This window comes from Danio rerio, chromosome 10, assembly GCF_052040795.2.
Source record: "Danio rerio strain M-AB ecotype USA chromosome 10, GRCz13ab, whole genome shotgun sequence".
In the NCBI taxonomy this organism is placed as follows: domain Eukaryota; kingdom Metazoa; phylum Chordata; class Actinopteri; order Cypriniformes; family Danionidae; genus Danio; species Danio rerio.
Window position 1 is genome coordinate 16102501 of NC_141030.1, and position 12288 is coordinate 16114788.

The 12288-nt window shown below is 33.4% G+C and overlaps 2 protein-coding genes across 4 annotated transcripts in view; one reads left to right on the forward strand and one right to left on the reverse strand.

Annotated features, from left to right (window-relative positions):
• Window positions 1–280, forward strand: part of LOC147842004 (uncharacterized) — a 10657-nt gene extending 10377 nt beyond the window's left edge. For both annotated transcript variants that reach the window (XR_015500871.1, XM_087270255.1), the window contains exon 18: window positions 1–280. This exon is cut by the window's left edge and continues 630 nt beyond it. The gene's annotated coding sequence lies outside the window, so the exon portion shown is untranslated.
• Window positions 281–3417: 3137 nt separating this feature from the next.
• Window positions 3418–11942, reverse strand: si:ch73-7i4.1. Of its 2 annotated transcripts, XM_087268730.1 has the most exons (9): window positions 11710–11774; window positions 10039–10123; window positions 9032–9166; window positions 8086–8251; window positions 6986–7262; window positions 5659–5723; window positions 4696–4763; window positions 4361–4404; window positions 3418–3850 (listed from the first exon to the last, which is right to left on the reverse strand). In XM_087268730.1, exons 2-9 carry the CDS (start codon window positions 10114–10116, stop codon window positions 3787–3789), a joined length of 897 nt encoding a protein of 298 aa, XP_087124856.1. In that variant the 5' UTR covers window positions 10117–10123; window positions 11710–11774; the 3' UTR covers window positions 3418–3786. The 2 variants fall into 2 exon arrangements, with proteins under 2 accessions (XP_087124856.1, NP_001353305.1); NM_001366376.1 differs by lacking the exon at window positions 6986–7262 and having other exon boundaries at window positions 11710–11942.
• Between the last annotated feature and the right edge of the window lie 346 nt (window positions 11943–12288).

The window sequence follows — 12288 nt, forward strand, 5'->3', positions numbered from 1 at the left end:
TTCTAAATGTAAATGTATGCAATGTTTTAATGCCGCTCATAAGGCTGAGCCATCCACATGTTTAATAACTGCTACAAAGAGGACACATGTTATATTGCCTATTTATCTCAAATGGCTTTTCTGGAAACCGTGTTTGTAGTTTCTCACAGTTACATGTTTTGGAAGGAGAAACATTTATAGAAAAACTCCCATTTCAAAAAAAAATCTTTAAATGAAAAAAAAATGTGTTGGGTGTAATTTACAGTTTAAAAAAAAAAATAAAAACCACTAAAAAAGTAAAGTACTTTATTCTTTTTTTTTTACCCAAAAATATTTGTTATAATTACTTTTTAAAATGAAGAATGTAAATTTAATGAATTATTACACAAGCATAAGAAAAACAAATTGATTCATAAATTAGTTTATTAGTATAAATTCATAGAGGATTTCTGTTGCTTTGGTATATTTCAGACAATGGGACATGCTTAAGCAGTTAATAAGGTAAGAAATTACTAGATGACAATATCTGTTTTAAGATCTATTATAGTTTTTAGTACTAAGTCAAGTAGTTACATTTATTTTCACACAGTAATAATAAAAGTAATTTAAACAACACTGATTAAGGGTAGGTTTAATGTAAGAGAGGCAAGAATATATAGTAAAATGTAAAGTTAAAAAAATCCCCATAAAATATGAAAACCCAGCTATGTGTGTGTCCCAATTACACTATGTTTGTGAAGCCAATTTGAGTTTTGGACTGTCAAAATGAGGATCAAGAGAATAAGGAAAAGATATTTTGGAACTCTGACACTCATTTAAAGGACTGTTTGATGGTAAAAATATGGTTTAAATGTTAAGGTTAAGGTTATATTAGGCACTTATACTTAGCTGTGATGGTTAGTGTAGGGGGCTAGAGAATGTTAAATTGAAATATAAAACTGAAATATAAATGAGAATGACAATTATAGATGTGTGTGTGTGTAGACCTCATGTTGTGGGGTTGTTGGTCTGTTTAAATAGAAACAAACAAACAAAACAAACACAGACAACTTAATTTCTGTGCTGACCATTCAAAGTCCTATTTGAAACTAAACCTGAGATGGCATGTGTCTGTGAAATGATTTTTTTTTTTTTAATTCCACACCAAAAGCAAATACATTGTTGGAAAGGTATTGACCTGAAGAGTAACATATGTTGGTATGGACATTTTACATGTCTCCTGCTTTGAAATACTGACCATTAAAACTGTACTTTGGTGCATGTTTGAAGGCTTGTAGTTCAGCAAAAAAAAAGGGCTAAACACATGGGGCCACCTGTTATGGAGAGCTCCTGACCTCAGGAATCATGTGAGCACAGTCAGAATTGGCCACCAACTAGGGGCGCTCTTAAATATGGTTTGAATTGATTTAACCCCATTTAACAATTAGATATTTAAAATTTGATAACATATTTGTGTTTACCATCTCCATAAATCCCCCATTATACTGTGAACTTACTTTTTACAATTTCCAATTCTAAGTAAAACAGAAAAATAAAAAAAACTACAATTCCTACTAGCCTCTTTACGGAGTTTCATACAAATCGGCACCATATTTGTAGTTCTTCTGGTTTTCAAACTAGGGTTAGAAATTAGGGTTACAAAAACATATATCTACTGCATAAATAAACCATCTAGTACAATCAAATAAGTGCTTACACGACACGTAGATGATATATGTTCTCCCAAAGTAAATAAGTTGCTTTATTTCAGACATTGGAGACAAAATAGGTGTAAAACACGCTAACTCCGCCCACAGCCCGAATCACTTCCGTACTTTTCCGCTGCCCAAAAAAAATTAAAACCAAAAAAATCGAAGAAAATATTACAAATTATATTCTTAACAATAATATACAGTATACTTGGGTTATCAATGAAAAAATGATACTTTTGGGGTATGTGTACGTCATGAAACTTATGGGGTTTCACGTATCCGCTTTGGTGCAAGTGGTGACGTATTGGTGACGTATGTAGTACAGTTTTCAGGTCCAAGCTGCCACTCATTTGAGTTGAAAAATCATTAGTTTATGATCACTTTTTATTCATATTACACATTAAAGTTAAATTTATATGAAGTCATAGTGTACACACCAATCTCTGGGCTTGCTGCATAACAAATACCAACATTTAAACAAGTTATAAAAAAATTATTCACTTTCTGGCCATCGGATATTGGGCACGGACATATATATTGCGATCGTGATTTTTTAAAAGTATTAAATCGCTTTGTAAACGTTTATTATTACCATTTCATGAGTCTCCCCATTCAGTTGAATAGAGCCAAAGAGCTTAGAATGCCAATTCTAACGCCCTATTCACACGGGGCGTCAGCGTCAACGCTTCCCATTCACTTTGAATGGGTGACGTCAGGCGTTGCCGAACTGCATTGTGGATCCGTCGGCGCCGCTTCAGAAGCGTTCCTCGCTGCAGAAGTTGGGACTAGCTCAACTTTTCAAGCGCCGATGGAAGCGTCAGCCAATCAGATCGCTGTATGCAAATACACCAGCTCAGACAGTGGCCTATTGCTGGCTGAATTTCATTGGCTGACGCTTCTATGACGATCGTTTCAGCTCCAACTTCAGACACGCCTTCAGTCAAGCGTTGACGCTGAAGCTCCGTGTGAATAGGGCGTAAGCTCTTTGATAGAGCGCGTGGACCCGGAAGCCGCTTCGCGTGACGCCACACTTAACAAGCGGATAGCAGGCTAAAAGCGTCAATCACCATAGCAACGAACTCAAAGCTACAGACAATTTACATAAACCTAAGACTCTGAAAATAAAATGCACGCTTATTTTTGCAAGAAAGCAGCCAGAGTTGTTACTTCACACATTACACAGTGCCAGGATCCGGCGCTTTTAACGAATAATGAACGTGTAAGGACATGGCACACTGAATGTATATAATGTAATGTATATAATGTATGTATATAATGTAATAATATTTAATTGACGTTTGTTATGACTTAACTTTTCTATAATTAACTTTATATTAAATCTGTATTGCCATTTGTTTTTGCTATTTATCTAATTATTTTATAAACTTGGAGTTTTGTAACAGAACATTTACAGATGCAAAATATATTTAGGGCAAGGTCTGTTTAAAAAAGTGTGCCTGTCATAAAAATAGAGTGTACTGATACAGTAATGTGGTTATAGTGTTAACAGTAAAATTTGTAATACCAAAACTGGCTATACCTTGAATATGACAAAAACACTACTAAAAATGTACTACAGCTGTTCAGTCTCAAACGCTGGGCCCAGAGTTAAAAGTGAAACTGTTACTAGAGTTGAGATATAAAGTTATATATGCCAGTGCAGTTAAAGCTGTTGTGACCCCTGATAAATCAGGGACTAAGCCAAAGAAAAATACATGAATAATAAAAAAAAACATCTATACACTGATTTCAATCCATTCAACTTTTATTTTTGTCCACACAACACAGTTCCATGGGAAAAATAACATTTTTTATTTGAACCACCAAGGTGACAACTGAACTTTTAGCAGACTTTCTTTATATAGTTCTCACAATTATGACTTTATTGACAGTCTTTTTAATTATACTGTTATATAAACTCCCAATTCCATATTTATAACTCAGATTACCAGAACTGTGAAATGAAAAGGCTGAACCTGCCAATCAGAACGCTACAATCATGTGTTTTGTTGTCGACAGAAAATCCATTTTATTCAGTCATGTATAGCTTTAATGGAGATAATTAGTATTAACACTATTTCTCTTAATCTCATTTTAGGTGGTAGGAAAGTTGGCATCAACCTGACACTGTCATTTGTATGTTCCCCTGTGGTTCCCAAGATGGGGGCCAGGTCTTTTGGCTGAAAGAAATAAACAAAAAAAAATTGGTTTCTGAAATTGTACAAACAATTGTAGATTCTGACATGGTTTATGACATGTCCCAGACAAAATGGGGTAGACAGCTAAAATGTAGTTAAAATATAAGGTTGTTTATATTATATAGTATTATGTTTGCATTATAATCATTCAAAGATCATATTGTATATCCAATCATTTTGTGTAATATAAAGCTTACCCTATTCCAACTGAATATTAAATTATGACAGTAAATACTTAGAAAAATAGCAAATTAGGCATATTATTTATGGATAAGTCATTGCTTAACAAAATGCCACAAAAAAGGGTACTGTAAGTTGTACTGTAGTTGTGATGAAGCATTGTCTCAGTCCATCAAAATGAGCCTATAACAGTGTTGTAGTTACCTATTATATAAATGTAAATAACACCCAATTTATGCTTAATTAAATAGAATGTGTCTTTAAAAATACAGATAAAGGCCTAAGTCATTTAATAAAGAAACATGATGTTACCATGATGGGCACGGGTGCCAATGAACCAGTACTTCTTTACAGCCCTTGGGAAGACGGTATAAGAAAACAAAGGTTATACATTTATTTTGTAAGTATTCATTTAAATCCTTTACCCAACCAAGATAAACCAGACAACATATAAATCACCCAAACAGTAAAGGTTTGGTTCAATATTCATATAATTGTAGCTGAAAATGTTCAACATATACACATTTTTTTAATCTTTTCTGAAAAAAGCAAACATTTTAGCAGTATAAAATTATGTAGCAGTATGTAGGATAGTTTAATTCATTCATTTATTCACACAATGCAGTCATATGGTATAGCTAACTAACCTTGTTTTCACGTGTCTTGGACACATATTGTACTGGAAAAATTTCCAATTTGCTGTGAAACTGGCAGGCTGTGGAAAAAAAAAAACAATTCTGTAAATACAAACCATTCCACTTTGATGTAACAGTAGCAAAAACAAAACCACAGAAATGGAAGAATTCACCAGTGTGATTCTGTCTGACATCATGTCAATAATCTACAACTCTCATTTTTTTTCGCAAACTTTCCTAAATGTATTAAAAACCCAAATCATTTCTTTTTAAAATCACAAACAAGAATAAAGTCCTATTTACAATAGTTTTACTGACTAGTATAATTTTATTTAGTAAATATAAATAAAGTTAATAAATCCTTTGTTGCCTTTTGATGACAGTCATTCTTTTTTGGAATAAGCTCTTGTGAATTCTCTGGTACTTACCAAGACGTTTAAGTATACTTTGTGTTAGCACATTGTTGATATTGGGTCACAATGTATACGTTGGGTCGTTACACAGCATAATTTTGCATAATAAAGTCTTTTACCTAAAGTCTAATTTAAGATCTAGCAAAGATGGAGAAAACTTCCAAGAGATTACACTATATAAACTGCAGGTTCAAACCAGTTCCAACTTAAATAAATGCTAGTCAATATTTTTAATATTGAATACTTGAAATATTAGACCAGAAGTAAATGCACATCATAATTTCAGGTTTAATTTGACTAATTGTTTTATCAGGCCTTTTATGATTGTTTAAATGTTTTATTAGGCCTGCAATAAAATACCAATAAAAAGATAATACACTGTAGACATTTCAGGTTTAAAATTATTATTTATATTATTATCTTTATGATTAGGATTAGTTAAAGAGTTTATGATTTACGAATTATATAATTTTAAAATCAAAATACTTACTATATAACTTTATATACTTATTATATTCTATTATGTTATATTATATGTAATAACAAAATAGTACTTTCCTACCATCATCCTTGGGTTGGCTTCTTTTATGTCTTTTCTTTTTAGCAGCAATTTTGACAGCAGGATTCCTGTATAGAGAAAAAGTGTGTTAACTGCAATAAAGGCCTTTTGTGCATGACTTGCAAGCCAGGTAAATACATACGATTCGACTGTAATAAATGATAATCTAATGACACATTCTCTAATGACTGAACCATGTGTTGTGTAGGCTACCATGTGATTGTGCATTATTCAACTGAACAATTGTTTATTACTTTAATTAAATGAAGCCTAGCAAACTAAAAAAAAAATTGTTAAAATGACTGGCAAAATTAAAAAAAGGGTCAGTATGCGCACATCCAAGGCAGGTGCTCAACTACTGTTGCTCTTAAATAGTAATTTATTGAGACAATTTTTGGGCCTACATCAGGTCACAAGCAAGCAAGAGAATCTAAGGGCCTGTCCACCTGGTCACTTTATGTGTTTTTTCCGACCGAATAGCTGTTAGATTTCTGAAAACTGATCCATTTATATTCGAACACATTCTGATCTTAAAATCCTGTGCTATATGCACATTTAACTGGATTATACTGACTAAAGTGTCAGATACAGCGCATTTAACACACATACAGTATATACACATATACACACACACACATATATATACATATATACATACATACATACATACATACATACATACATACATACATACATACATACATACATACATACATACATACATACATACATACATACATACATACATACATACATACATACATACATACATACATACATACATACATACATACATACATACATACATACATACATACATACATACATACATACATACATACATACATACATACATACATACATACATACATACATACATACATACATACATACATACATACATACATACATACATACATACATACATACATACATACATATATATATATATATATATATATATTGAGAGAGAGAGAGAGATAGAGAGAGAGATTTTCCTTTATTTTTTTCATATTTGTCATGACATTTATTGGTAGGTTAATTAGGGTATTGTGTGTTGAAAGATATGCGACCTGCTGAAACGTTGCCTCAATAAATTGTCTTTTGAGAGCAAAAGAGTCAGTGTGCTGATTTTGTTGACTTATGTTTTCAAAATGACTGGCAGCCTTCTGATTTGCCATCACTGCTAAAACAAAATTCCTTCTGCGTAGCACCGGAACACCCTTCACAACTCCACTGAGTCAAGGTTGTCCTGATTACTGTATTCTATTTTATATGGTCACTTACCTGTCTGCTGTCTTATCAACTGTCTTATTACCGGCTTACTTACTCAGTCAGAGCTCTCTCTTCATCTGGGGCCATCCTATCTAGTTCTTTCAGTCCCTCTTTCTGTCCCTCCATTTCTCCTATTTTCTCTCTCTCACTCTCTACTCTGTCTTCCTTTGTTTGTTCCTCTATCTCCGTTCCTTGGACATCCCTCCTCTCGGTCTCTCCTGTCTCACATTGCTCTGCCTGTTCTCTCTGGTTTTCATCTTGCATTTCTTGTTCTGGTTCCTTTTCTTCTCCTGTACTTTCTTGGCCCACTTCCTCACTTTCCAGATCACATGCTTTATTAAAATATAAAACAAAACCAGACATGTAATATGCAGTGCATGGTTCCAAGTGTGAACAACAAAATAAATTTGTAGATTTTGAATTGAATTTAATAGAATTGCCTACCACCAGCAATCTGTTTTGTATAAAAATATCTGTACTGACATTTTTACAGTATATTATCAAAAATGTTAGGAAATCTGCTTTTACATGCATATGAACTTTAATGACATCACAATCTTAAGCCATACAGTTTAAAATGGAGATGGCCCAACATTTGTGGCAATCAATGGCGTCAGCCCAGTCAGTTTCCTCCACACCAAACTCGCTCATCCATGTTTTTATGTTCTGTGCTTCGTGCACTGACATACTGTCATGTTGGAGCAGGTCTCCCCATCCTCAAATTGTTCTCACAAAGATAGGAGCATGGAATTGTCCAAAATGTATTGGTATGGAGAAGCATTAAGAGTTCCTTTAACAAACGGCCAAGCACCTCAAAACAGTCCCAGATCAATAATACACCTCCACCCACTCACACAATAAATTTAGGCAATTACACAGGTGGCAACATATCACAGTGCCAAACTTGAATTCACTGAGCTCTACGCCGAGAGCTGCCCATTCCTTCACTAAAGCTTGTAAAAGCGCCTGCATGCCCAGTGCAGGATTTTACACAGTTGTGGCCATGAAAGTGACTGAACATCTAAATTCAATGATTTGGTGGGGTGTCCCATATTGTTTTGCAATATAGTGTTCTGCTCCATCTGAATAGTAAAATAATACAGAATAAATTATAATTGAGACTCACAAATGGACTGATGTTGTGATGAGACATACCTTCTAACAGACCTTCAAAGAGGCACATTATCTTTTCCATAACCCCATGTGCAACAACTGGCAACTGAAATGGGCACTGCAGCTGGGCTGTCCATTTTTTTTTTTGAGGATGATACTTTCCCCACAGCAGGAGGGGAAAGTATCCAAGGGCCTTCAGTTTTTCCACCTAAACATAGAAAGATGTATATAAAAAATGTTTCCAAGGCAAGAAAGACATGGACTCAATTTCCTGATAACGTCTCTTAGTGCAACACCAATACAAAGTTTTTTTCTTAAGGAAAGGTATACAAATTCTAGGCATGTTCTCTAAACAATAACTTTTGAAAGTTGTTTAAGGTATAAATCTTTATGTGGACCTTGTGTGGTGCTGTCCATGGTGGTAGTTCTGATCTGGTTGACAAGTAGTACTCTTTACTATTTACTAAATTTAATGGCTTTATATTTATATTGCTATGACTTAAAGAAGGTATAGTTAAATAATAATGTTGCAGAAAACATGTTAATGTTAATGTAACTACAGGTATAACTTAGAAACAACAAATTGCTAAGAATATTTCGAGAAACGCAGCCATGATTATTATTATACACATAAAAGTTGTTGTTGTTATATAGGTCATAGGAGTCAACTATTCTTAGCATGTGTTTTTAAAGAGGTAAACCACCCAAGCAAACCTATCTGTGAAAGATTCTGCACTACATCCACACCAAGAAATACACCTATTCACTCCATGACCAGAAAACAAAACATGTAAGTGTCATAATGGTGCTGAAACTATATATGTTGTAGACAGGCCAAGATTGTGTAGATTCTAATATACTGAAAATGTGTTTGGGTTGATGATTTCAGGGCACGTTACTGCATGACATCAGCATAGTTGCTGCTTTCCTGCACAATGTAAATAAAATTCACTATTCTTTTTAAAAGAGAAAGAAAAATGTTCATTACCAGTAGGGCACTACTGTCAAAAACCTTTGCTTGATTGCGTGATTTTTTCATTTTCTTGGCCCATTCTTGTGCTTGGCCCCGGAACACCTTCATTCTTGCTGTCTGTCTGGATTTCAGATCAAGCAGTTTCCCACACTGACCAAGGGAAAGATACAAAGAAAGAAAATATTTTAACAGAAAATATGCATGTCCATTATCTGGCCATATAAATTATTTATTAAGTTGTCACTATTGCATGCACTAGTCAATAACTTTTATTACTTCTTTTCTTAAATTTCTTAAATTCCGAGTGACCACACTATGGAATCACTGCAATATAAAAAAAGATTCAATGTTAAAACTGTAGCACTCTAAGAGAAAATTATTTAAAGGACCAAACAGTCAAACATCAATGTCAGCCGGTACACTTCCATAATGTGTGAAATGTAATGTTTTGGAAAATGCCTAGTGTGAAGCAAACTTGTAGAGTAACAATACATATTTCTATAACTATTCTTTTGCGTTATTAACTTTAATTTGCAAACTCTAGTTTAAAAAAAAATGCCTTTATTATTCGGCATACCAAAACTGAGATATTTAATGCCAACCTGCTTGGTAAGTTGTGACATATGGAATATGGTTTCCAGGTCCAAGCCTCTACTCATTTGAATCAAGAAAATAGTTTATATTGCACTCACTGTTTAGTCATATCACATATTTCATCCAATCTCTTAAAAAAACAGTGCTTACTACTTAATCTCAATTTACTGCTTCCCAGACACAAATATTTTAATTATATAAAAAATTAATCACTTCCAGACTATCAGATATTATGCATGGATATAAATCATGATTTTCAAAAAGTACCACAGTACGTTGTTAAACATCACAGTATAGAGTGCTTGGGCCCAGGAACTGTGACATGTCAAAGTGTATAAACATTGTTTGATTTTGGACTAAATGACTCTGGCTTGAATTCCTAAAAATATCAGTTTGCCGTTTCATACAGCCTATTGTACATTATTTACCTTTGTGCACTTTCTATTTGCACAGTTGAGTCTCTCCATGCAATGGGGGCACTTCCTGAAAGTTGATCCTCCTGGCATTTTTTTTCTACAAACAAAAGAAAAAAAATATTTCTAATAATTAATTTCCCATTACATTGCCTTTGCAATGAAAATATAGATATATAGATATATAGATATGAAATATATAGAAATATAAAAATAGGTAATAAAAAGTGACTATTTTGTAAGATTAATTTGTTTTTCAAATTTATATAACTTAATGCTTAAATTTGAGTTGTTTTGCACATAAATATGTAACTTTTTGAATGAAGTGATACATTATTTAGTAATGTTTGCTTTTTGACTAATACTTAGGAAACACTGACTTACTAGTTCTTTCCTTCTCTCATTATTGGAACTTCCATATTCTTGAATAAATATATTTTATAGGTTGTGACAGTAATTTTACTATACAGTAATAACACAATGGGAACGGTGTACACAGCAGAGAAAAGTCTTCATCTCAATATTTATTTTATACAGTTGAAGCCAAAATGATTCGCCCTCATGTGATTTATTTATTTTTATTTTTTTCAAATATTTCCTAAATTATGTGTAACAGAGCAAGGTAAATTTTACAGTATTTCCTATATTTTGTTTTATTTCAGCTAGAATAAAAGCAGTTTTTTTAAAAACCATTTTTATAAACCATTTTAAGGTCAATATTATTAGCCCCCTTAAGCAATGTTTTTTGATTGTCTAGAGATCAAACAACTGCTATACAATGACTTGCCTAATTAACCTAGTTACGCCTTTAAAATGCACTTGAATACTACTATCTTGAAAAATATCTAGTAAAATATTATGTACTGTCATCATGGCAAAAATATAAGAAAATCAGTCATCACACATAAGTTAAATATTAATATTAGTAAAATATTAAAACTATTATGTTTAGAAATGTGTTTAAATATGTTATGACTTCAACGGTTTATTTTATTTATTTATTTATTCTTTTTTAAACAGACTAGTCTTAACTGTGCTTTATTTAGCTTTAGGTAAAATCATATGCGTCTAATCTGTGATGAAATAAAAAAAAAAAATCTAATATTCCGAAAAAGGAGCATAATATGATAGGATGGATCTGCAAGCAACTAGTGATGCCTGCATGTGCACAAACTCGCTTTTTACTGACTCGAATCTTTAAATTTCGTTAAAGAATGTATTTAATGCTAATAGCGACTTTCCTCGACCGATTCATTACAATTTAGAATAACCAACGTTAAGGTTATTTATCCATAAAAAAAAAAATATATATATAGCATAACGAAATCAGCAAAGAACTTGTCGTATTAAGGATACTTTGAAAATGCATGCACACTACTATAATTTAATCTGTAGATCTGCAGTGCCGTCATCCCCGATGTTTAAAAACGTCCAATCATGTCACAACATGATAAAAACTGATTAATTAATTAATAATTACTCCAGTAATGGCAGCAGTAATGTTATAGCTGGGCTAAGTTACCAGCTGTGCTAACTGAACGCCCAGATGTTACACTTGAATAACAACTTTGAACGCACAATTTCTAACACACGACTCATGTAACGTGATGAAGAAACACAAAATTTATTAAAATGCAGTTAACGCCGTGATCTCATCACAAAAAGAGGGGAAAAGCCCTTACTTACTTGATTCAATGTCGATGCTCATCAGGTGAACTGGCGTTGAACCGAGTCTCGTTGATGACGTCATCGCCGTTAAAGTTGGTGCGTGGCATATGGACGCATCTGTTCTCCAAAGAAATGAATGGGAAGGACTGGCGTATCATATGCACGCAAAAACGGATTTTGGCGTATGCATTGCACGCAAAGGGAAGGTGGAAAGTCGTGTTATTTGTACGCAAAGTTATGAGATCGGGTTGGGTTACTACAGTAAACCTTGTTCCCCGAGGAGGGGAACGGAAATGCAATATTGTATTGCCATAATGATTGTTCCTTAGCTGTAGGTATCAGTCTCTTCAGCTTAAAAAGGTTGCATCTTCTTGCTTTCTCTTTGCTTTTATGCTAAATTGATTGCAACAAGCATCAGGTGCGCAAGCTGACGCTGCCAATTCATTTGGCATTTCATTGGCCCATTTACATACTCTTTCAGACGATTGGCTTTCTAAACGAAATGCCCATACGTGGATTGAATCCACTTATATGTTTTTCTCTCACAACTCACATGAAAATCCCACTAGAATGAGTGACAGTTTGAGGTTGTGGTGA